This window comes from Balaenoptera borealis (genome assembly GCF_965194805.1).
Source record: "Balaenoptera borealis genome assembly, chromosome: 12".
In the NCBI taxonomy this organism is placed as follows: Eukaryota; Metazoa; Chordata; class Mammalia; order Artiodactyla; family Balaenopteridae; genus Balaenoptera; species Balaenoptera borealis.
In genome coordinates this window covers 30,109,575-30,136,837 of record NC_138869.1, presented here as the reverse complement: position 1 = coordinate 30,136,837, position 27,263 = coordinate 30,109,575, and the positions used below count along the sequence as shown (strand labels likewise).

The following is a 27,263-nucleotide window of genomic DNA, read 5'->3' as shown; positions in this document are numbered from 1 at the left end:
TTTACAGCTGAGTTATAACATAGGAGTATATAATTAAAATCCTCAGGTCCGTAATTATAATCTCTACTGCAGTATACCTGTTGAGTCTTTTGATGATTCCATCACTAATTATGCCTCTTAGAAGATCCAAATATCACTTTACCATAAAAATCTGATCATCGTCAGCTTTCAGTCAGTATACTTGACTGAACGGAAAATATTACTTATTTCCATATAAAATCTGTGGGCTGCAATGATTCATTGTACGTATTTTATCAAAGAGGGAAAAATAATAAAACCATACAAACAGATTTCTTTTTGTCATTAAATGGTATATCTTTTATCTTTAAAGGGCTACCATGAAACTTCCAGAAATTATTCTTTATTGGAATTAAAAAAAAAAATCTTTCCAGCAAGTTATTAGTATGCTGGTTTAGTTAGCTGATTATTTCCTTATCCTATTACATAATGCCCAAAAGAAAGTAAAAGTTTATTAATGAAATGACAATATATATCCAAGATCTATATTCTAAGATTTGTCACTAACTTTGGAATACCTTGTATGAGATATTTTACCTTGAAATAGAGTGATTAAATCTTATTTCATGAAAATAGTCTCATTTTATCTAACTTTCATCCTTCTCACCCTCAACCCTACTCTCATCTCTCCCACTGTCTGGCCATTTCTTGTCCTCAAAGCCAGGGCTTATTTTTACAAGCTGCTAATTAACTGTTTTGATAGACACAGTAAGGCACAACACAGTACTCTGAAAACTAACTTTAAGGGAATAAGTTTATTTCACCATGAAGAAAGGAAAAGACAGAATACATGTTGAGCAAGATACCTCTCTCCCTGCTACTTCTTGTTCATGACAGTCAGAGGCATATATACTGCCCCAGGAAGTAGGATTCTTAAAGCAAAATTGAATTGAGACAATGTACATAGATTTCTAAAACTATCTCTCTATGTAATAGATAATAGAGAAAGCCACATGCAACCCCCTTACCACCACTACTCTCACCACCATGGAACCAGGAAGTTTAAGATGGTCACACGGGGGGAGGGGTTGGTAATATGGATGAGGTGAGACATGGGGAGTTGGGGTACAGTAGAGACCCAGGGAAGCATTGGAAAGACCTCTGTGGGGAGGAGTAGGGTCAGCTTCAAGTCACCCAGGGATTTCAGTACTACGGGGTGGGAAAGAAGGGGGATCTTCTATCTGCAGCCATTTTTTAATCATCCCTAGATGGACCCCAGATATTGCTGACTTGCCCTTTCTGGAAATTCCCTAGCTGCCTACTCCCCACTTTCTGTTTGAAATTAATATAGCTACTCCAGCTTTCCAGGAATTGCTGTTAACATGGTATTTCTATTTCTACCCCTTTACTTTGAGCCTATTGGTGTTTTTATATTTAAAGTATGTTTCTTACAGACATTATATAGTTGGGCCTTGTTTTTGTTTTTGTTTTTGTCTTCATCCACTCTGACAATCTCTGTCTTTGAATTGATGCATTTGGACCATTTGTATTAGTTGAATTCATATCTACCACATTTGTAACTGTTTTCTATTCATTGCAATTGTCCTTTGTTTTTTCCCTCTTTGTTTTAACTGAACATTTTATATGATTCCATTTTGTCTTCTTTATTAGCATATCAGTTTCACTTCTTAATTTTTTTGTTATTGCCTCAATTTCTAATGTACATTTTTAACTAACCTAAACGTAGCTTCACATAACACTATATTGCTTTCTAGAGACTGCAACAATAACAGTATAGGTAGCTTATACCAGGGTATTCCCAATTCCTCTCTCCTGCTGCTTGTGATACTGCTGACTTTCATTTCACTTAACAATATGCTATAATCTTCTACTACATTGTTACTATTAGATAAAATTATCTTTTAGTGAACTAAAAATAGAAAATTATTTTACCTTTATTTCTTTCTTCTCTCATGTTTTTCCTTTCTTTATGTAGATCCAAGTTTTTCACCTATATTATTTTCCTTCTTACTGATGAACTTCCTTTGACATTTCTTGCAGGTCAAGTATGCTGGTAATCAATTTCCTCAGTTTGTGTTTGGCTGAAAAAGTCTTTATTCCTCCTTAGCTTTTGAAGGACACTTCCACTGGATATAGACTTCTTGTTGATTTTTTTTTCCTTTGAGCATTTAAAATATTTCACTCCACTCTCTTTTTGCTTGCACAGTTTCTAACAAGAAGTCTGTTATATTTCTTATCTTTGTTCCTCTACAGGTATGGTGTTCATTTTCCTGTGGCTTCTATCAAGATTTTCTCTTTGTCTTTGGGTTTCTGAACTTTGAATATGATTTGCCTAAGGGCATGTGTGTATGTGTGTGTATCCAGATGAGATAAGGTTCAGGAAAATTCTTTTCTCCAAGAGAGTAGGCTTTGTTAGGAGAAAGCTCTGGGTTTATTTCACAATGATTCTTTTCTCTCTCTCGCTCTCCCCAAGACACAGGTGATACTTTTTGAATCTTCACTGTGAAAACCTCATTAATGGAGTTCCTGGTGGTAAAAACCATGAAAGTGTGGAGTCCGCCTAAGACTGTGGCACCCAGCACTTTGTCTCATGGTAGTCCACCTTCAGCCTCCAGCAATTCATCAGAATTACCATGATAAGTCTTTATACCTGCTTATGGCTCTAGCAGTTTCCGCTCCAAGTAAGCAGAAATTGGCTGTGACTCTCGTGATTCACCAGTCTATCCAAATTTTGGAGTGCTGGTTTCTCCTGATGGGTCCAAGAAAAGTCTTTGATTTTCGGCTTGTTCAGGATAAGAGGTCTTACTTTTTCTATCTCTAAGAACAATCCATGAACCAGAGTTTCAGGGATCTTTGAACATGTACAATAGCAATGGTGGTACAGCATGAAAAATCTTAGTCCTGGAACGTAGTGAGTCTAGATATATAAAAATCCACTCGTGTTACATTAATTATTGTGGGCCAAGTCTTCATCTAGAATTTCATCTTTCATCATTATAACAACCCCAGAGATATGTCATGTTTTATCAATCTTACAGCAGCATCTAGTATAATCTTTCTACCCTGTGGGATGCTCGATAGGCATTACATGAAAAGTTAACAGGTGTTACATTTCATTTAAAAAGTGCTATGGATGAATAATTACAACAAATCGGATTAAACAAACATCTCTCTATTAGAGAACTCCTCAGGGAATTTAATATGCTGGGTATTGAGAATTCAGAGGCGATAAGTAGACATCATTTCCCTAAATCATTTGATCATAGGATGTTTTATTTTTCTCTTGGAGCATCTGGTGGGACTTGTGTTTGGCGGAATACACTTTGGTGTGGTTTTGGTAGTATGAGAAGAAACACGCTGGCTTTAGAGCAAAAGGAACATGGGTTTGAATTTCAACTACACTAATTATTTTTTAGGCAAATTGCTTAATCCTATTAGCCTAATGGTGCTCATCTATAAATTAAAGACATAATACATTAGCTTATTGATCCATTACTTAATATCATAATAGACAGTAGTATCTGCTTCAGGGATTAACATAGGGATTCAACGATATAAGGTATATGCCTGTCACCTGATAAACACTTAACAGTTATTAATGTCATTATTATTATCATCATACACCAGACTCCAAAAGAATGGTAAGCTCTTTCCCAGATTAGAACCAGTTTTTCTCTGAATCGATGTGAAGTCAAATGCAAATGAAAGTTGTTGCCCAGTCATGAATACTTGAATAACACATCTGGTCTGATCTCCTGTGTTAGAAGGATGTGTGTAGGAGTGGATCTAAGTGTAAGTTTCCGTGGCCTATATCAACACTGAAATGTCATTCCGTGTTTGGTAAAATTCACAAAGAACATTGCATGAGACTTCCAAATATGGCCCAGCAACCAATTCTCTTCTCAGAAAAGTATAGGGTCAGGGCCAAAAGCATTTAATCTCTATGACTAAGCGTTTGGGAGTCTTTCATTTGAAATGAATTACTTGCATTAATTGGCTAGTAAGTCACTGTGATTGCATATTAAAGTCACAGCTAAGCCCTATTGGACTGTGATGTGTTTTCCACACTAAAGTGTCAACATGGTGGGTGACCTGCCATGCAGAACACGAGGGAAGCAATTGCAATATGGTATCTGGTGCCCATGTGGCTGGAGTTGCTCAGTGCTGGGCTCAACACTATAATCTTGAATAGGTTGATTTGGAGCAATATACATGATTCGGTGGCTTAATTGCATGTTGTAAAGGAAGCTGTGACCTTTCCAGTCCCATCCTGGATGTGGTATTGTGCTCTTGGGAGGAGGATAAGACAAATGTGTAGGGGGGGAACTTGACAACAGCAGTGTTCATTCGTGTAATTACTTGAGTGTATTCAATACCTTAAAAAACTGTACGGACAATGCCTCAGATATTAGTGGCCATCTATTGTTTAAAGAAAATTTTGTAAAAGTCAAGTTGCCTTGGATAAGGACCCAGTAGCATTACCAGTAAATTGTAAATGTTGAAAGTACAGCATCAGCATGAACAATTCTCTAATTTTTCACCAATTTAGAAAAGTCATACAACATTAAAAATTTAAGGCCATGATATTCTTGTCTATCAATCCATTAGCTAAAAATGTTACAGCCTAATAATGTCATAACGATTCCATGTGACATCAAAAATTAAGACAGTAATATAAATCCTGTCATTTGCAAGATATTTTACAGTTGAAAAACTACTTTTAAGTCCATTATAACATGAGAGAAAGTGGTATGAGAGAAGACAAAGCAGATATCATTTTCCCAAATTTACAGCTGAAACGGAGAAGCAGGTCGTGTAAAAGACTTAGAGCAGTAAAGTTGGGACTTAGATCCAAGCCTCTTGGCACAAAATCCACAGTTTCATCCCCCTCCCATGGTATCTATACCTAGAGGACACCTATTCTAAATAAGCGCATTCTTGGGGCATTATCAAGCCTGAGGACCAGACCTAGTGCTTTGAGATACAAGTTAATTCTGCCAGGAAGTTGTACTGTTTCGCAACAGTATGTGTAGCCAAAATCCCCAAGAATTAAATGAAATGTTTGGCATCTTTTGACAAAAGTTACCTAAGGATTAGGCTGGGCCTGCCTGCACACTGTGAAATGCACCAGAAGGGAAGAAATTACTCAGACAACCCAGCCTTCTTTCATTTTCACCTGAAATGTCCTCATAATTGAGGCAAAAGTTATGTTTGGAACCTCAATTGTGGGCATAATTGATCTGGTTATCTCCATGGCTCTATTTGTGAACACAGTCACACATAAAACCACCAGGCACTGATAGTCTCTGCCCCAAACCATAAATTACCTCGAAAACAGCATCCTCTGGATCCTTGGCCGCAGCTCTGTAAATGACTGTGCCAGGGGCAGTGTCTCCTAGGATATCAATCTCGGTAACTGCCAGAAAATGTAAAATAGACGTCCTTGAATGAGTGTCACCATCATAAGCCCAGAAACTCTTCATTCAATCCTGGATCTTAGATAAAACTTAATGCATTGTGCTTGCTCTGTACAGATGTTTTTATAGGGTGATTCCCATTAATCATAATCATAATAATAATAGACATCATTTATCAAGCGTCTATCATGTATCAGGTATAGGGCAAAGAGGTATATAAATTTAAATAATAACAATATTGAACATTTCCTGAGTGCTTATAACTGCTAAGCACTCAAAACCATTGGTGACTATTATTTCCATTTTACTGAGCATTAGAAAGAGTAAGTAACTCAAGGTTACACAGCTAATACGTTATTGGGTGCTATTATTGTCTGATTATTAATGTCTGTCCTTTCCTTAAGTTTGCCTTCTTTCTATCCATTTTTAAAACATTGGGGACCATAAACTTGCATATTTACTAGTCAAACCACTCTTCAGGGATCAGGAACACTGGGGCAGAGGGAGACCCCTTAGTGCTGGAGGAGAGGACCCACCCCCGGAGAAGCTGCTGCACCATTTTGCCAAGGGGACAGGATTTGTGGAGCAAAGGCATCCACAGCCTGTTTGGACTCTAGTCAGGACACTGGCTGGGCCAGCCCATCAGCAAAGGTGCATGGTGTGTCCGCCAGCAACCTGGCACCAGGCTCACCGATTTAGAAGTCAGAAGAGCATGTGTTCACCTTGGATCTGCTTTTGAGGAGCTTATCCTCTGCTTGGAAAAGGGAATGGAAGAAAACGAACACGTATACAGCACCTCCTGTGTGCCTGGCACTAGGGTTGCCCTGTGAACACACTCTGTCAGGTGACTTTCATCAAGAAGGGACTAATATCTCAGTTTAACTACTGGGGACACTGAGGCTCAGGCAGAATGAGTAACTGTCCCTAGTCAGTGACCATCCCAACATCTAAGCCTCAAATGCTTACGCTTCTAATAAAGAACATGGATCATCCACATGTAGGTGTTAAATATTTGACTACCTAGAAAAAGGCAGAGTTGAGAATAAATGAGACGAGAGTGAGGAAAAGAGATTCATACATGGTGAAAATCAAATAGAAAGGGATGGGGAGAGACAGAGGGAGAGAGAGAGAGAGAGAGAGCACAAGAAGGACTTGATCCCTGCCTTCATGAAGCATCTAACTCAATGACATAGACATGCTGTTCATTTAATCATCACACAAATAAAGGAATAATTTTAGTACACGATAAACAGATAAATGAATAATTCTTAACAGTGAGCAAGTTACTTCACCTTTCTAAGCCTGGTGACTCATCTATACAATGGAATGCAAATAGAACGTACCTCCAGTGCTCTCAGCATTAAATGAACTAATCCATCTGATGCTCTTAGCATAGTGCCTGCTACATAGTGCCCGGTAAGTGGCAGTCACGTATCATTACTTTTGTTATCATTATTCTCCTTATCACTCTTATAACCATGACACTATGAGAGGACACAGGGCATGATGTCGACATACATATGTCCACAGGGTCCTTCCTTCCCCAAGACAAGAGCTCTGTACCTTGGTCTCTTTGAGCAAGGGATCCGATGAAGATGGGTGTCTCATTCACAACTGCAATCTGGATTAAAATGGTCTGTGAGGCTGTTGCCCCTTGATCGTCTTTGGCGTAAATTATCAGGAAGTAGAGAGACACCATCTCAAAGTCCAGCTTGGGTACTCCAGTGGTGAATAACGAAAAAATTTTTTTAAATGCAGAATAATGGAATGAATGACTGGCTTCCTAAAGATGTAGACAGAATGTTTTAGATCTATAATTCCCACTATGAATCAGCACTTTAAAAAAAAAGAAATAAAAACCTTGTATTTAAAAAGTGGAAGCAGGGAGTTCCCTGGTGGTCCAGTGGTGAAGACTCTGTGCTCCCAATGCAGGGGGCCCGGGTTCAATCCCTGGTCAGGGAACTAGATCCCGCATGTCTGCATGCTGCAACTAAAGATCCCCCATCGCCGCAGCTAAGACACGGCGCGGCCAAATAAATAAATATTAAAAATAAAATAAAATAAAAATAAAAAATGGAAGCAAGGGGATCTGATTTCTTAAAAACCTCCATGAACAGAGAATTCATGCATGTTGTATCAAATGGTTTCCCCTTCATCCAGCCCACTTTTCCATGTTATTCTTCCAAATGACAAAGCTGATCACATCCCTTCGCCTACTCTAATTTGTCACAGTTTATCCTAAGCACTCTACAAATAGCTCATTCTATCCTTGCTATGGGTACTATTATTGGGTGCATTTTACAGATGCAGAAATTGAGGCTTGTAGAAGTTAAGCAACTCAGCCAAGTTTTCGCAGACAGAAATACAATAGCTCTGGACTCCATCTGACGTCTCACTCATGCTCTGGCTCTTCATCATTAGCCTAAACTGCCTAGCACCTCAAAAACGGATAGAAAGGGAGCGTAAGAGTCCTTTTCCTCCCCCATTCAGTCACCCCAAATCTCTTACTCTATGTTTTCCATGATTGTTTCACACTGGTTTTCAGGGTTTTTAAAATAAATTTATTTATTGTTTTTTTATTTTTGGATGCGTTGGGTCTTCGTTGCTGCACGTGGGTTTTCTCTAGCTGCAGCCAGCAGGGGCTACTCTTCGTTGCGGTGCGCGGCCTTCTCATTGCAGTGGCTTCTCTTGTTGCAGAGCACGGGCTCTAGGCGCGAGGGCTTCAGTAGTTGTGGCACACAGGCTCAGTAGTTGTGGTTCACAGGCTTAGTTGCTCCACAGCATGTGGGATCTTCCCGGACCAGGGCTTGAACCCGTGTCCCCTGCATTGGCAGGCGGATTCTTAACCACTGCGCCACCCGGGAAATCCCTCACACTGGTTTTTGAACTGCTCTCTTCAGGGATCCCCTGAGGTTGAACTACAAGAGAACTGGGTTCAAGTCCACGTCCACTATGAAATGGCTCCAAGACTTTGGCCATGACCCTTCAGGTCTCTAATTTGGATTTCTTCACCCTCACATGAAAGCCTTGTATGTTCTGTTGCTAATGTCCTTTCCATGTCTGGTCTGATATGGGTGGGTTGGGAAATTCTTGTTTCTAAAGCTTTTCTCACTGGTAAAGTTACAAAAAATAAAGATTTTATTGAGTAGCAAAACCCACTGAAAGTTTGGCCACTTGTCTTTGGATGTTCTATGTCAAACCATGAACCCGTTGTCCATAATGATGATGGATTCTAAGGCAATACTAATAGCTTACGTGTACTGAGCACTTACTATGTACCAACTGCAAATGTTTAATTTGACTCATTTAACCCTGAAAAAAAGAAAAGACCCAGTGTTATTGGTACTATTACTATGCCCAGTTTACAAATGAAGTAACTGAGGCTTAGAGAGGTCACCAAGCAAAGAACAGAGGCAAGATGTGAATTCAGGCTTTTTGCACCAAAGTCCATGCCCTTAACCACGCTGTTCTACTTCCAATGTGTCTGCCTTCTCAGTAAGAGAATCACCGACCCTGAGAAGAGAGGATCATCACGCCATCCTGCCAGCCTCATGCTAACAAGGGCTAACATTTATTGAGCACTTTCTATGTGCCAGGCATTGCTCTCAGCTTTTGACATCATTTAAACATCAAAACAAACTCACAAGGAAGATAACATTATTACTCCCATTTCACAGAAGAAGCAACTGAAGTTTGGACTATATAATACAGCTAGGAAAGTCACACTGCTGGAAGAAGCAGTACTTGGACCTGACCCCTGTCAGTCTATCCCAGGGCTCTTGCACTGACCCACACCACCTCTGGCAGTTACCCCTTAGTGTTTTCCTCCCACTACCATGAGAAGTCAGTAATATATTCATATTTGACAGCACTCCTCTACCAAACACTTATCACAGGCTGGACATTTCATCTCTTAGATTCTCACAATTACCCCATGGAGCAAATGCTGTCAGCGACCTCATTCTACCAATGAGGAAACTGAGACCCAGAAATTAGATGACCGAAGTAACACAGCTAGGAAGTGACAGAGCTAAGATTTAAAGCCAGATTTAAAAAGTCTTCCTGACTCTACAACCCGTTTTCTTTTTCTCAAACTCTGATGCTTCCTGATAAGTTAATTTAATACTTTAGCCTGATTTGAAGATACATAGGATTTTCAAGCTGCAATTGAGCACAGTCTTGTTTTCAAGGACTCTTGCCCAAGAAACACAACCCTAAACTCAGGACGGCCCTAATGGTGTGGTTCCCTCTGCTTTGGGAGCCCACGGGGGCAGCAGCTGTGTCCTTCTTACTCCCTAGCTCCTTCCACAGTATCAGGCTTTTCAACAAATACTTGCTAAATTTTTAAAAATGCAAATGCTATTCGTTACACTTTACAATGGAAGAAGGCAGGAAGATGGTTTAAGTCTTCCTCTGGTTGATTACTCCTCTCCAAGGAACCGAAGGTGCACACCCGAAGGGTAAATTGAATTCCTTTTGCCGTACTGCCTGTGCAACCCCATTTAGATTACCCAATGACAGGTAACAATTTGAAGATTACAAAACCCGAGTGTACCTTGTCTCATTTCATTGATGTATCTATATAATCAGGTCACTTCAAGCTTTGTTATTGTTTCTTTCTTTTTTTTTTTTTTTTAAACATCTTTATTGAAGTATAATTGCCTTACAATGGTGTGTTAGCTTCTGCTTTATAACAAAGTGAATCAGTTATACATATACAATATGTTCCCATATCTCTTCCCTCTTGCATCTCCCTCCCTCCCACCCTCCCCATCCCACCCCTCTAGGTGGTCACAAAGCACCGAGCTGATCTCCCTGTGCTATGCGGCTGCTTCCCACTAGCTATTTATTTTACATTTGGTAGTGTATATATGTCCATGACACTCTCTCACCCTGTCACATCTCACCCCACCCCCTCCCCATATCCTCAAGTCCATTCTCTAGTAGGTCTGTGTCTTTATTCTCGTCTTGCCACTAGGTTCTTCATGGCCTTTTTTTTTTCTTTTTTTTTTTTCCTTAGATTCCGTATATATGTGTTAGCATACTGTATTTGTTTTTCTCTTTCTGACTTACTTCACTCTGTATGACAGACTCTAACTCCATCCACCTCATTACAAATACCTCCATTTCATTTCTTTTTATGGCTGAGTAATATTCCATTGTATATATGTGCCACATCTTCTTTATCCATTCATCTGTCGATGGACATTTAGGTTGCTTCCATGTCCTGGCTATTGTAAATAGAGCTGCAATGAACATTTTGGTACATGACTCTTTTTGAACTATGGTTTTCTCAGGGTATATGCCCAGTAGTGGGATTGCTGGATCGTATGGTAGTTCTATTTGTAGTTTTTTAAGGAACCTCCATACTGTTCTCCATAGTGGCTGTATCAATTTACATTCCCACCACCAGTGCAAGAGAGTTCCCTTTCCTCCACACCCTCTCCAGCATTTATTGTTTCTAGATTTTTTGATGATGGCCATTCTGACCGGTGTGAGATGATATCTCATTGTAGTTTTGATTTGCATTTCTCTAATGATTAATGATGTTGAGCATTCTTTCATGTGTCTGTAGGCCATCTGTATATCTTCTTTGGAGAAATGTCTATTTAGGTCTTCTGCCCATTTTTGGATTGGGTTGTTCGTTTTTTTGTTATTGAGCTGCATGAGCTGCTTGTAAATCTTGGAGATTAATCCTTTGTCAGTTGCTTCATTTGCAAATATTTTCTCCCATTCTGATGGTTGTCTTTTGGTCTTGTTTATGGTTTCCTTTGCTGTGCAAAAGCTTTTAAGTTTCATTAGGTCCCATTTGTTTATTTGTGTTCTTATTTCCATTTCTCTGGGAGCTGGGTCAAAAAGAATCTTGCTGTGATGTATGTCATAGAGTGTTCTGCCTATGTTTTCCTCTAAGAGTTTGATAGTGTCTGCCCTTACACTTAGGTCTTTAATCCATTTTGAGTTTATTTTTGTGCATGGTGTCAGGGAGTGTTCTAATTTCATACTTTTACATGTATCTGTCCAATTTTCCCAGCACCACTTATTGAAGAGGCTGTCTTTTCTCCACTGTATATGCTTGCCTCCTTTATCAAAGATAAGGTGACCATATGTGCGTGGGTTTATCTCTGGGCTTTCTATCCTGTTCCATTGATCTATATTTCTGTTTTTGTGCCAGTACCAAACTGTCTTGATTACTGTTATTGTTTCTTCAGGAGACTAGTTTGGCTTTGGATTTTTTGTTTTCTTTCTTTCTTTTTTTCTTTTCTTTTTTTTGGGGGGTTTGATTGCCTGCCCAGTCACCCCTCCCAAGTCTTTTGCAAACCAAACAAGCATATATCCTGCAAGGAAGGAAGTTCAACAAAGGATAATGATATGCTAAACCTCACATAAAACAGTATATCCCCTTTTATAGAGTGATGTTGTAAAAACATATTAACTCATTTAGTTGTGCCTTTATCTGTAGATTTATTTCCATGCCATGAAACTGTTTCATGATTGAAATGTTTCTAAAGCTATCTAGAGCTGGTGTATGACATAATTATGGTAATGTGACAATCTTTCTTATAGTTTTTTATTCTCTGTAATTTAACTACACTAGCACTGAATATTGAAGTATAAATATATTTATGATAGTAACATGTACAATGTTAATTGCTCCTTATGGCCAAGCACTAAATGGCATTTTGCATACATTATCTCATGGGATCTTCTTACCAATCCCTGAGTGAGGTGGTATTATTATTATTAATCTCTTTATACAGAAAAGAAAACCAAAGTGCAGAAAAGTAATTTTCCCAAGGTCACATTGCTACTAACTGGAAGGGCTGTGATTCAAACCTATGTTTCTTGGACCACAAAACCTATGCTTAGAACAGCTATGATTCACTTTTTCACCAAAAACAAAACAAAACAGTAAGCAAACTACTGAACAATCTTTGCGTCTTTTGAGGTTTAGACTTATAACAAAAATCAAATTAAGAACAAGCATTAGATAGCATTTTGCACCTAACTGAGGTTGGAAGCAAATGTAAAGTCTGACAATACCAAGGTTTGGCAAGGATATTCAATTAGCCACCTAGTGGCCACCTATCTGGATGAGAACAATGTAGTCACAAGTGTCCTTAAAAGTGGAAGAAGGAGGCAGAAAAAGAGAATCAGAAGGAGGTATGATGAATGTCAGAAAGATGCAAAGTTGCTGGCTTTAACATGGAGGAAGGGAGTGACTAGCCAAGGAAGGGGGTGCCCTCTAGACACTGGAAAAGGTAAGGAAATGGGTACAGCCCTAGAGATTCCAGAAGAAAATGTAGCTGTGCCAATACTTTGATGTTAGCCCAGTGAGACCTGTGTCAGACTGCTAACTGCAGAACTGTGAGGTCATAAATCTATGCTGTCTTAAGGCACCACCAAGTTTGTGGTAATCTGTTACAGCAGCAAAAGAAAACTAATACAGGGGCCATTTAGATTATGTTAGAAAATATTGGTGCGCACATTTTACATGATTGAGCAACTCGGAGCGGAGGTGACAATGTGCCAAAGCTGAAATCAGGTAACACCACGTTTTTTCTCAAAATCCTATAATAGCTTTTCATCTCGCAGAGAGTGAAAGCCAAGTTCATATGCTGGCCTCCAAGACCCACACGATAGATGTCTCCATTTATTTATCTGGCCTCATATTCCTCTACGGTTGCCTTCACTCCCTTCTGCTCAAGCCACACAAGCCTTTCTGTTCCTTAGACATATCAAGCAGGTCCTGCCTCAGGGCCTTTGCCTTGACCATACTCCCTGTCCAAAAGCATCTTCCCTCGATGACACTAGAGTGTCAGTCCTGGACAGGGATTCCAGTTGCTTTGTCCAGCGCTGGACCCTCACTGCCCAGAACAAATATGTATTGACTAGCTCCTGTAACCAAGCAGGACCCCATGAGGCTTTCCCAGAATAGAGCCCCGCCTGCCTTTCGTCTGTAGAAAAACTTTAGTCAAAGAATAAATTTAATCAGAGAAGTGAGAAAATGCGGAAAGAAAGGAACACAGTCAAGCAAGACAAAATAATAATACTTTGGCCATTAAACAAAGTCAAGGACTTTTAGTTCTTCCCCAAGGTCTATAGATAATATTCGGAGCCATGTCCTTTGAGCTGTTCTGCAGATACTGAAACTCCCCCCAGGTGGAAGAAGTTAATTGTATGCTGCCCTCAAGCACGTTGACCCCAGAGCAGCTGGAACCAGAAGGTTGATGATGCTGACTCCCAATTACCTCACCACCAACCAATCAGAAGAATGTCCACGAGCTGACCACGACCTGCTCCCCGAACACTGTTAAAGACTCCTCACTACCCCCGTCCCGGGTGAGGCACAGTCTTATGGGCACTAGCCTGCTGTGGCCTCCTTTGCCTGGCAAAGCAATAAAGCTGTTCTCTTCTATTTCACCCAAAAGTCTGTCTCTGAGATTCAATTTGGCATCAGTGCACAGAGGCCGGGTTTTGGCATCACTCCTTAAAAACTATCGTCAAATTCATAGAGACAGATTGAACCCATCTCTTGGATTGGATGTAGCAATGACATTTTTTTGTTGTTGAGAGCTGTTGAATTAAGTCATTATCCCAAAGAACTAAAAAGAGTTGTTTCTGAATTCAATTCAGATTTCAAATTATTGAAATTTACCCCCAAAAATACAGAATTCTGATTTAGTTTACTTTTGCCCTTCAGTTACCTAATGTGCAGGTTGGATGAATAAAGCATGCACAGCTACAGGCTTTCTACTTCTGGGTTTGCTGTTAAAAATGCTGTCTTGGGACTTCCCTGGTGGCGCAGTGGTTAAGAATCCGCCTGCCAATGCAGGGGACATGGGTTCGAGCCCTGGTCTGGGAAGATCCCACATGCCGCGGAGCAGCTAAGCCCATGTGCCACAACTACTGAGCCCACGAGCCACAACTACTGAAGCCCGTGCGCCTAGAGCTGCGCTCTGCGACAAGAGAAGCCACTGCAATGAGAAGCCCAAGCACTGCAACGAAGTGCTCACCGCAACTAGAGAAAGCCCATGTGCAACAATGAAGACTCAAAAACAAATTAATTAATTAATTAATTATTTTTAATTAAAAAAATAAAAATGCTGTTTACCCTCATATCCTTCTCCTTAGCCCTTCGTATTTCGTTGTCTCTCTTCTATACAGCAGATTTTTCTCACCTATTGTATGAAGATATTGTGATGTATATTTTCATGTAATTTGATTTTTGGAATTCTGTCACCTTATGTGGTGAGTTCTTCCAAAATATAATTTTTTTCCAATTAAAAAAAATTCATAGAGACAGAAATGTTATTAGGAGTTATTGTTTAATGGGCATAGAGTTTCAGTTTTGCAAGATAAAAAAAGTGCTGGAGACAGTGGTGGTGATGGTGGCACAACAGTGTGAACGGACTTCCTGCCACTGAGCTGTACACTTCAAAATGGTAAATTTTATATGATGTCTAGTTTATCACAATTTAAAATTTTTTAATTTTATATTTAAAAAATTTTAATGATAGAAAAACCCTAATAGGGATTTCCCTGGCAGTTCAGTGGTTAAGTCTACGAGCTTCCACAGGGATTCCAGTTGTCTTGTTCAACGCTGTATCCTCACTGCCCAGAATAAATATGTATTGACTAGCTCCTGCAGGGGGCATGGGTTTGATCCCTGGTCGAGGAATTAAGATCCTGCATGCCATGCTGCATGGCCAAAACAAAACAAAACAAAACAAAACAAAAACTCTAATTATTTTCCATTATTCTGAAGAGCCAGACCAAAATCTTTCAATTGTTCTGTAGGATCCAGCAGGTTTGGCCCTGCCTGTCTCTCCAGCTCATCAGATACATCCATCTCTTTGCTGCAGCCACCCTGACTATCTTGTAAATTTTCAAAGACATCAGACTCCTAACACCTCAGGGCTTTGGTACCTGCTGATTCATCTGCCTGGAGCAGACAGATCCTCACGCAAGTAACTCTTTTATCTTGTTGCGCTCTCTGGCCCAATGACCTTATCAGGCAGAACTACTGCATTAAAATCTGCATGTTAATAAGATCCCCAGGTAATTTGTGTGCTCATGAAAGTCTGAGAAGCCAGCTCCAGATGACTGATGAGTGCAAACACAGCAAACAGAGTAATCCTTGTATCTCCCAACACTTTTCTAGAGTTTTCCTTCTTAGCTTCTAGTTAAGTTCAGACTGAAAAACTCAAAGCACCAGAGAAGGATGGGAATAAATCCTAGTGTCTGCTGCCACCTTGTGGTGGGAAGTTCAAACCCAGCCAGAATTTGCTCTTCTCTGGGAAATAAACTAGAAAATGTTAGAAGGGAGGGGTGGACTCAACTTTCTCAGCCACGTGTGTTGAGAGATCACTACAAAATACAAGATATAATAGCCCTTGGAAGTGTACTGTGAGAAGGCCAAATAAAAACGTGACAGAGAGAGTATTCATCAGCTCTACTTGAAAAATCTAACAAAAGCTGGGATCATTGGAATTCCTATTGCTTCTGCTTCTGCCCTCTTCGGAATTCAAACATGCACACCTGACTGTGATAATCAATTGGTGTGTGATTATTTTATTACCAACCCAAATGGCAGTGGTTAGACAATCAGGTCACCTGTTCTGCATCTGCCTTGCCCAGAAGTTCACAACAGGAAAGGGAATTTCCCACCGCTCTGTCAAATGCGTCACTGGTGACCTCCGTGAAGTGGTAAACAGGGCCGGTCCACCAAATGATGTCTCTAACACCTTAAAGGGAATCAGGAAGCAATTCCAAAAATTTCCTAGTACTTTACCCCAAACAGCCCAGAAGTTAAAAGCGCCTCAGTCACTCACTGCATGATTTTGTTTTGAAGTTTGTGAGCTCAAGAGCTGAAGAAATCCAAAACAGCTGCTACAGGTGAAGTTGATAGCAACGGACCATCCTCACCTATATACACCAGAGCCCTTTAAGGTTGCTTACGGAAAAGCTGGCCAGTACCGGAGATTTCAGCAACCCAGAAAGAGAAATGGCTCATTCAAAAGGAAAGGGATTGAAAGGTAGGAAACTGGGACTCGTTTCCTTCTCTCTTGAGTGAGATTCTTTGGATTTTGCATTGACCAATATTCACTGTGATGATTAGAAAAGGTAGCATCTCTTTTTAAGCATTGCGTTTAGAAATGAAGGCTCTGTATGGATTAGAGGAAGAGGAGACAGCATTTATACACTGGATCAGAGAACCTAGTGCCACAATGGAAGCTTCATTTTGTGATTAGAAAAGTCTTCATTGTAATGGGGAAAACCTTTCCTTTCTACCTGAATTTGAGTTTTAATGTTGCATATTATACTAAAATAAGCAGATAGTAAGTTAATATTTCAGTCTCACAATTTTAGACAGCAAATACTATTATTTTGAAAATTCAGTAGTGCATTTTTCAAGATGAGTCCATGAGCAATGCTCTTTCTGTTCCCTTTTCCAGCAATTTTGGCTGCTGAGATACATACTAATTGTATTTCACCCATGTGCATGCTCTTATGTAACCTAAAAACTGTCTTATACTTAATTTTTCTTGCCAATGGCAAAACCATGAAGACAAGCATGAAATACTCCAAAAATAATACATTTTAATTTGGAAAGTTAGTGAGATGAAGTATTTTCCAATTTTGAGGGCAGGATGTTTTCTTTCTTGCCAGGTTCATGAGCAATATCTTAGATAGGTAGAAATGAGGTGTTTTCATGAGACCTGAAGCATCAAAGATCAGACTTCTGAACTTCCACAGGCAAAATGAAATTTTGCAGAGATTTCCACTTTCAGTAAGAAACAGGGGTTAAAAGGAGAGGCAATACAACCAAATAAATTCACCACCAACCAAGATACTTAAAAGCTTAGGAAAGAAAGGATTCTTTTCATAACAACAATGGCAGCAGTTCTACTCCTAGGCTCTGGAGCAAAATTACATTTGTTAATTATGTTATAAATAGACTGGGAATAAGGGTGGAGGGATGGGAATGGGAGATGCATTCTAGAGATTCAGAAACTGCTTAGGGCAGGGCTTTTTATTTGAGGGGTTGCATAGATGGCCTTGGGTGTTCCTGAACCTCCTGAATTGTATTCCCATGTGTATGTGTATTTATGGTAGTAGAAACAGATGGCTTTATTAAAAGATTCTCAGAAAGGTCCATGGGAAATTAGTCTTAGCCCGTAAATGACCTTTGGGCAAATTAGAATATGGCACCCCTTCCTTAGGACACTTGACTGCCCTCTGCTGGAAAGTTATTGTATTATAGTAACTATGCTCAACTATAATGAATGTGAATAATACCACCTCGTGAATGTGTGTGTGTGTGTGTGTGTGTGTGTGTGTGTGTGTGTGTACAACTGACAGAACTCTACGTCCTTGGTCCCAAAAAGGAGGCTGCTAGCCTATGAGGACTCCCTTCTTTTGACCTCTTAGCTTGCACTCCCTTCTTGCCTTTTAAATTTTTTCCACACAGATCTGTTCCACATGGTAATAAAAGCTATCATTTATTGAATGTATTATCAGGTTTCAAGCACATAAATTATTTTCTTTTATTTGTACATTCCTGAGAACAACACACCTATTTTCAAATGAGAAAACTGAAGCTTATAGATGTTAAATAACATGGCCAAGATCACACAGTTAGGAAGTATGGTGCTGGTTTGAACCAAACCATTTAACTCCAGTGCTTGGGCTGAACTATTTAGTGGGCTGAACTACTTCTCTTGCATAATGACAGAGAAGCTGAATGATTTAGGGTCAATTGAGAATAGTGTTTTTCTGGAGGTTGGTATTTTGCTACTGGTGGGACTTGACATAGTTTAAGTAGCATATGAAAAATGTTTTTAATAGTTATGAATTTATTTATATCCTCATTAGAAATATGTATTACATGTATTATAAATATAATGTAATATAATATAATATAAAACCTGGGATTTCACCCAGAGAAATGAAGATTTATGCTCACACAAAAACTTGTACACACATGTTTATAGTAGCTTTATTCATAACGGCCCCAAATTGGAAACTACCCAAATGTCTTCCAATGAGTGAATGGTTAGACAAAGTGTGGTATGTCCACATCATGGAATGTTACTCAGCAATAAAGAGGAATAGAATATTGATAAACACAACAACCTGAATGAATCTCTGGAGAATTATGCTGAATGAAAAAAGTAAACCCCAAAAGATTTTACAGTTGACTCTTGAACAAAGCAGGGATTAGGGATGCCAGCCATCTGCACAGTCAAAAATCCATGTATAACCTAGAGTCAACCCTCCATATCTGCAGTTCCTTGGTGTCTAAGGTTCCACATCCACGGACTCAACTGACCTTGGATCATGTAGTACTTACTATTGAAAAAAATTTGCATGTAAGTAGAACTGCACAGTTCAGACCCATGTTGTTCCAGGGTCAACCATATGCTGTATGATTCCATTTACAGTACCTTCTTGAAAGGACATAGATTGTACACATGGAGGACAGCTTAGTGATTGCCAGGGTTTAAGGAAAAGGTAGGGGTGAGTGGGAAGTGGGTGTGGCTATAAAACACGAAGTATCCTAGTGGTGATGGAAATGTTCGGTATCTTGCCAGTATCAGTGTCAATATCCTGGTTGTGCCAATGTATTTTAGTTTTGCAGGAGTTTGCCATTGGGGGAAACTGGGTAAAGGGTACACAGAGAATCTCCCTGTATTATTTATTACAACTGCATGTGAAACTACAATTATCTCGAAATAAAAAGGTTAATTTTTTTAAATCCCTGGGATTTTATGGACATTGTTGCTTTGGATGAAACTAACAAAAAAGTTAATTGAGGAAGAATATTAGGTAAATCAGGGTATCATGGAATGGATGATATTTACCTAGCACAGAGGATAACAACACAGACTTTGGGGTCAGATTGTCTGGGCATAAGTTACTTAATCTTATTTAATCTTTCCAACTTTTAATTTCCTCATTTGTAAAATGGAGAGGACAGTAGGAGGATTAAATTGTGTAATACATATGAAAGAACTTAGATGAGCGTTTAGCACATAGAAGTCTATTAAGAAGTGTTACCTATTTACTAAAATATGCAAAAATGATGAAGATGCTATATGACTATTTGGAATTTTGGAAATAATGCATTTAGAATTATTCTCTCTAAATGCATATTCTATGTAAATGAAGTGTTTATAGGACCTTGGAGACTATAGTCTTTATTGACTACCCTAGCAGACTCTTTCATCTCTCATCACTGTAGCCTGGGAACCACTAAATCCAGCAAAAACTATCTCAAACCATTACTGAAATAAGATCTCCAGTTTGCCAATAAGAGGTAATATAATTTAACAATCACAAACCAAGATTAAAATCTGCATTCTATGCTTGGTCAATTAAGTTAATCTCTCTATGTCTCAGTTTACTCATTAGTAAAATGAAGATAATAATATAACCTACCTGCTATGAGGATTAAATGAGATAGTGGCCAGAATGCACTTCTAGAGTTTGGCAACAAAACGCCCAAGTAGTTGCTTTGGCTTTATTCTTCAGTGATTTGGGTCTTCAAATTTATTTTTTGGAACTGTATAATTTTTTCACATTTGCAGTGGATTTTAATGATTTAAATGATACCTTTTTTTTAACTTTTCAATTTCCTTGATACAAATTATTTCTCTTTTGTTCAGATGGCATAGAGCTGTGTCTACCAACCTAGTAAAACAAAATGTATTGGTCCCCAAAGAGGAATCATCCAATGAGAGTGACATGGAATTTCATGAAAGCCAGCAAAATCAGAAAAGAGATTTGGTCAAGAAAGTGAAGACTTTTTTGGGGAGGATGCTGTCACACGAGTACAGAAGCAAGCCAGCAAGTGTCAGCGGAGAGGGCTCCACTAACCATAAGGAAACCCTCCTTTCAAATACACAGAGCCCTCTTCGTAGAATTGTCAAGGAGCTTCCATCGCCCAAGTTATTTACCGAACCAAGAATGAGAAAGCTCTCACAGGATGGTAATCAAAGGCAACATATGGTTAAGTGTCAAGGCCAAGAGGAAAAATGAAATTAGGATGGCTTTTCTTGCTACCCCAAGTATGGCATCTCCTGGGAGCTGGTCTGAACTGCAGAAGCTCAGTCCCCACCCAGGTCTACTGAGTCAGAATCTGCATTTTAGAAAGACCCCCAGGTGACTCGTATGTACACAGATTTTGAAAAGCTCTGAATTAAATCACCTTTGAGGTCCCTCCCAGTCCAATTAATCAGTGGTTCTCATCAGTCTAAAGCTACTTTTCATTTAAATACAGATGCATGCATAGGCATATGTATGTGTATACGTATGTACACATACACATACACTAGAAAATCAAACCACATACACATACACATATATTAGAAAATCAAACCAAAGTGGGATTTTGTTTTGTTTTGTTTCTGGAGAAAGGAGTGAGGCAGACTTTCAAATGGCTACTTCTAACAGAAGAGGGTGTGGTGAGAATTCTATTTTTTAAATCTATGATTGGTAAGTCAGAAAGGAAGTTTTATTTTGTTGTATCTACTTCTCATGTACCTTGTGAAGAATCAATGTTTGAACAGTTAACTTTGTCTTTTTTGCAACGTGGTGATGCTGTTTTGGGGGGGCCCTAATGAGTGATGACTAACGATACTACTACTATTTGCATTCTCCTCTGTAGCTTTTTAAAATTAATAGACCTTATTTTTTAGAGCAGTTTTAGGTTTACTGGAAAATTGGGCAGAAAATACAGAAAGTTAGTTCCCATATACCTCTCTCTCCTTACCCTACCCTCATAGTTTCCTCTGTTATTAACATCTTGCCTTAGCATGGTACATTTGTTACAATTGATGAGCCAATATTAATATATTATTATTATTAAGTATAGTCCATAGTTTACATTAGGGTTCACTCTTTGCCCTGCACACTTCTATGGTTTTGAAAAACCCACCATGTAATGTGTCTCTCATTATAATATCATACAGAAGAGCTTCACTGCCATGAATATCCTTTGTAGGTTTCTAATACCCTTTATAGCACAGCATCCAGAAACATATAAAGTCCTTATGTATATGTAGGAAATTCAAACATACCTTCAAATTTCACATGGTTAATAAGGCTGCAAGCCTAGTGGATACTTTTTCCAGAAAAAAACCCCAAAAAAACAAAAATGATGGCTTCCAGCTGCCTGATTGCCCTTTCAAACAAACTCTTCTGGAAAAAGCAGTCACTATTACAAGGATCCAAGCATCTAGCAATTACCTGGTATGGATTGACCTGCCTATTTCTGTTAAAAATAGCAAAGAGGACATGCTTATATACTGATGGGGGTGGAGTTGGAGGGTCCAGCAGAAAACAGAGGACCAGAATCTTCCCCCTCATCCCATGCACTGGCTTATTTTCAACCTAGTTGGAATAACAAATCTCTACACTAAGATTTTTCCAAGAAACTTGCCCATCCTTCAGGCTTCCACTCAAACATTCTGACCCTCAGCTGTGACCAAAAGACAGTTGCTCATCCCTGTTGACCCTCATTACACTTTTTTAACAAAAATTTAGTAAATAATTATTATATGCCAGCCACACTATTAGGGATAGAGTAGCAGATAGAACACACATGGTCCCTACCCTCCTGGAGTTACAGCACAGAGGGACATTCCAGCATTATGCAGATGATTACCTCTCATGCAAAGGAGAAGCAGACGGCACTATGGGTACACATCATGGATGCTAATTTAGGGGCAGGGGCTCAGGAAAGGCCTCTCTGAGGAAGGAACAACTCAGATGAGATCTGAGGGACAGCTAGAGTTAGATAAGGAAAGAGTGGTGAGAACAGTTTCCCAGGAAGAGGGGAGAGCACTTTCAAGTTCCAACATCAAGAGAGCACTGGGCGTAATTAAGAAATGAAAGTAATCCAGCCAAGGAGAGGCTGGTGAATAAGGTGGTAAGGGTGTCTGTAAGCCATGTTAAGAAATGTTAACTTTTCCTAAGGGTGATAAGAAACCATCAAATATTTTCAAGCTGGGGATTTATATAATCTGATTGGCATTTTTTAAAGGTAGCTCAGGCCGCAGGGTAGAGACTGGATCGAAGAAGAGCAAGAAGAGATGCAGAAGGAACAATAAACAGGCTCTTACATTCGTTCAGGCAAGGGATGATAATAGTTTGGACGAGTCGTGGCGGTGGGGATGGTGAGATGAAGGGAGAAATATTCGCAGGTAGAAGTTGCAAGATTTGGGGATGAGCTGGACGGTGGCAGGGGAGAAGGAAGGGTCCCCGGGTTGAGCATCTGCTTTGAAGGTGGAGCCACCAGTCACTGAGATGAGGAGCCACGGCTCCTAGATGTGGTTATCAATGGACCTAAAGCAGGTTAAGTTGATTTTAGGTGCTGCGCACAGCTTGAACACACTGAAACAGGACAAGCTGCAAAACCCTTTTTCCAAATGACCCTGTCGATCCCTTTGACTACAACAAGGAAAAAGTCTCATTTCCTGCCCTTTTTCTGTTACAGTAAAAAAGAGAGTAATCTCAAGTTTAGTGCCTTCTGTAGGCAATAACATGGTTTTGGTTTTACCATACTAGTCTCAGTGCCTATATTTATGATACTGGTTTTTGATTTATGATCGTGTTTTAAGTTTCCTTTATAAGTACGTTTATTGTGTTAAGAATTGAATTGATAGAGAAAAATATTAAGGGCTCTAGGGTCCACGGGGCTCCTGGAATGTGGGAAAAACTCTTAAGATGGTATGTGAACGACTGAGCCTTGTGCCACTTTGCTGCAGAGTAGATTTAAAGTTGGCTTTTGTCTACAGCAAATACTCAAGCGATTGTCTTGCACATTAGAGGGTTACTTTTTCGAATTCCACAAGAGTTACAGGGAACAGCAACAGAGGGCAAAACTGAAGTCTCAAAGACAGGTAACCACCTTGTTAAGACGGGTTGGTGACCACTGAGGTCATGACCACAAGGAAAGGCAAATGTTCAGTAGAAAGTGTAAGCTTCAGCAAAACAAATCCATTTTAATTTTTAACCCCAAAGAAAAAAGCCACTGAGACAGCATGTGTTGCTGGCTTTTCAGGAGACTTTCTAATAGGGAGCATATGTTTATTACTGTGATCCTTCAAGATTGTCTGTTTTTTTCTTCCCCTTCCCTCTAAGCAACTATACAACTTGAAGTTGTAGAAGCAGAGACAGAGGAGATAACCCAAGGAAATACACTCCTCCGAGCCAGGAGAACCACCAAGCGGTTATCTGTGACATCCCTTCCCTCAGGACTGCAGAAGGTAAAATGCTAAAACAAACTCGCCTCTAAAGACTTATCAGTAAGTCAGTGTTTAGGGATGTTGTAAAAACCAAGTTCTCTCCCACTGCAAGTCCCTCATAATAAAGCATTTAAAGCTGCTACTTGTGTGTCTCCACTCCCAGAATTTAGGGCACAGAATGTGGACTTTCCAGTTTTGATTCCTCTAGTTCTGAGCGCAAACTGTGCAGCTTCTGCTACAATCTGGGCAACGGTGAAGTTTACAGCTTTATATTGACTTTGTCAGCTGTTCAAATATCAAGACTCATTAGTATATTAGCACCTGGCCTATCATGCATACATGTGGAGAGGAATTCTCTAGACCAACCCAATAGAATTTCTGTGAGGATGCAAGTGTACATTTGTCCAAAATAGTAGCCATTAGCACGTGTGGCTTTTCAGACTTTGGAATGTGGCCAGTGCAACTGAGGAGCTGAATTTTAAATTTTATTTCATTGTAATTGAAATTAGAATACAAATAGCCATATGTATAGTATAGACAGTACAGCACTAGATGATCCAGGACTCTCCAACCCAAAGCTTGTACTTACCTGTACTTATCAAGTTTTAGCCTAAATTGCCCAGACTATTTTTTTAATAGAACCCTGAAATACTATTATTACTTTAGATATAATAAGCATTTACTTAAAGCTGACTATGTTCCAGGCCCTGTTCTCAGTGCTTTAAAAATACCAACTCAGTTAATCCTTACGACAGCCCTATAAGGTAGAGAGCAATAGGTTACTACAGTAAGTAGGATATTATTTTAGGGATGGTAATGAGAGGTTAAGTAATTGGCCCAGATAATTGGAAGAGCCAGGCTTCAAACAGCAGAAGACCTGGCTCTGGAGTGCTTAGTCCTAATTACTATGCTAGGTACTAATTGTACCGTCCAATATGGTAGCCAATAGCCACGTGTGACTATTTACATTAATTAAAATTAAATAAAAGTCCATTCCCTTCGCTGCACTAGCTACCTTTCAAGTGCTCAGTAAACATATATGGCCAGCGTCTGTTGGACTGGACAGCGCAGATAAAGAACATTTCCATTTTTGTGGAAAGTTCTGTCGAACAATGCTGCTCTAGAGCGTCACTGCCAGAGTGCACCAATATTAGTTTTGAATTTTACCTTTTTTGTGCTAAGTTTGCATTTATCGTATTCCTATTATGTGCTGGGCAGTCTGGGGAGGCTATAAAGGTGACCCAAGGTCATGGTCCTGTTTGTGTGGAACTTACAGTTTGATAGAGGAGATGGACATGAAAGTATGGCACTGTTAGCTCTCAGAATGTTCTCAAAAATATATCTGAATGAACGGCCCACATTTCAAAATCAGAAAAATTCAAACAGAAATCTGGATTTTCAACTTCCTTTTGAAAAATAGGAGGATTTGGCAACACTGGGCCCACAATTCCCGGGGCAACAGCAGGAGCCGGCGCAGAGGCCTGCCGCCTTTGCAGGAGGGCATGTTCTCTCCAGTTCACACCAGCCCCAGCTAAGCCTGTTTTACAAACCCTGCCTGACCCTTCTAGGCATTGGACTTTTTAATAGTGGTATTCAACAAACACAGAAGTAAGTAATTACCAAGTGCTTAATAGAAAAAAAGCCCCCAAAACACTTGGTTTTACGAGAGAGGAAAAAGAGGAGTCGTACTCTGGATGGACTGGGGAAGATTCTTCCAGTGACACTTGAGCCTGGGCGAGCTGGCAGGGCAGAGTGGAGGTTCCGCAAACTCATTTGTAAATTCAGGCAAAGGGCAAGACCCAGATGTGATCCCACATCCTACTTTGTGTAGGCCTCACAATAGTCCTAATGCTAATTACTAAGCACAAGGGGAAGGAAGAGTGAACCCAATAAGACTAAAAAGGGCATATTAGCCAGGAGCCATGACCTAGGAATGATTTCCAATAGCACAGGTACTTGAAACCAGCAAGCCAGGGACCAGGGGAAGAGTATCAGGCATGCAGCAAAAAGAACCCAGAGCTTTCTTTTTATGTTTGGAGACATGTCTGTCATGAAAATAAGGAAACCTGCAGAAACAAGACCAAATTAACAACTGGATCCAGTGATAATGAGCTTTCTGGGGCACTGGTCTACAACAGCCCCACACTCTGTGCTCAGCGGCTGCAGAAGCAATTTCTTCTTCTTCCCCCTTACAAATGACCTGCTTTTTTCCTGACACTGTATTTTCTCTTAGAACCAGACAATCTCATTTCTCTGCACCCTATAGATCTCTTCAAAGAGAGCTCTGGGCACAAAGGAGATACATGGGGGGTGGAGAATAATATGAATACGACCTCCAACTCAACGTTGTTATGGGGCAAATGTTCAGTTTATAAGAGAATGTCCCAAAGGTGAGAATGTTCATTTAAGCACCGTCACAGATATCATGTTGGCGCTTCTTAATCTGATGTATTTTTGCATTTTTATGATAGGTTCCGTATTCCTCAAAAAAGAGACCACACTTTCCAGCATTTAAAAAAAAGAAACATAGCACGGAAAACATCCTCCGAAAATCAGATTTGACAGTAGTAAAGCTTCAAATGCAGGTAGTGGACAAAGGCTTTTACTTTGGTGTTTCAAAAGCATCAGAGGGCCAGGCTTAACCAAATGCACAGCCCTGCTAGACAGCGCGGATGTGGGATGAAACTAATGATTAGCATGAAGGAATCATGTTAGTGGGGGGCATTCAAGAGTGGCTACAGGATTGCTGAGGGCACCGAGGATGGTGCTGTGTGCCTAATAAATATCAAGTGAATTCAATTAAAATGAAGGCACACACATGGGCTTCTTTTGAGAAGAAATGACATCCTCTTTACCACTGGGTGGTAAATGTATGTTTTCAAGCTCTGTTTGCTATGACTTGAATTAGATTAATACTTTGGGACTTGTAAACGTCCAACAATTCCTGAACTTATCTCTCAGGAAGAACAGGCCTCCTTTGGATGTGGACAAGGCTTTCTAGCACATGGTTTCATTTCTTTGTATCTGGCTGTCATAGGTGGATGACCTCATAGAAACAGTGACAGATAAATCCATGAAGCTATTGGCCCAAAGACACACTGAGCTTCAACAGTGTGAGTTTCTAGGGGATGAAATCCTTCAGTCTTCCAAGCAGTTCCAGAGGATATCCAAGAGAACCATGAGGAAGTATAAATTGAAAAACGTGTGTTTCCCATGTACTTGGTGCTGCTTCTGATTTTGTTTCTGACTGCACAAAAGTTATGTTCATAGGGGTTCTTATCTTTTGGTACATACTCCTGAATAAGTTTCTCTTAATCAGTGGCGGCAGCGGGGGGTTAAGGGGGGTGGGGTCGGTGGTAAAAATATTCTGCCCAACAGTCCTTAAAAAAAGATCCTTTTGGAAAAATTGATTTTTAATTCTGAGTCAATATAAGCAAATTTTTGCTCTAGTAATTCTTACTAATAACGGAAAATAGAAATATTTATCAGGGTATAGCAATTCTGCAAAGAGATTTCTCCCATGAAATTTGCCAGATGAAATTAGAGGAAGCACTTAAAAGTATTTTGACACTTTCACTGTGACTACTATTGAGCTAACTTTAAACTTTCGTTTTTA

General features: G+C 39.7%; 1 protein-coding gene and 1 pseudogene across 2 annotated transcripts in view; one reads left to right on the top strand and one right to left on the bottom strand.

The window, feature by feature from the left end:
- The window catches only part of LOC309607379 (cadherin-related family member 3-like), a 45,734-nt pseudogene extending 37,359 nt beyond the window's left edge, over positions 1-8,375 (bottom strand). Inside the window, exons 1-3 of the transcript in view lie at positions 8,271-8,375; positions 6,960-7,179; positions 5,307-5,395 (exon numbers count right to left, since the gene is read on the bottom strand). The product of the transcript in view is annotated as a cadherin-related family member 3-like (transcript). The remainder of the gene's footprint in view (positions 1-5,306; positions 5,396-6,959; positions 7,180-8,270) is intronic.
- Positions 8,376-15,983: 7,608 nt separating this feature from the next.
- LOC309607378 (uncharacterized protein C3orf49) lies at positions 15,984-26,902 on the top strand (the record flags this gene model as incomplete). Its single annotated transcript, XM_082345816.1, has 6 exons — positions 15,984-16,103; positions 16,284-16,432; positions 20,066-20,388; positions 23,544-23,668; positions 26,119-26,232; positions 26,685-26,902. 6 exons carry the CDS (start codon positions 15,984-15,986, stop codon positions 26,880-26,882), a joined length of 1,029 nt encoding a protein of 342 aa, XP_082201942.1. The 3' UTR covers positions 26,883-26,902.
- Positions 26,903-27,263: the final 361 nt, after the last annotated feature.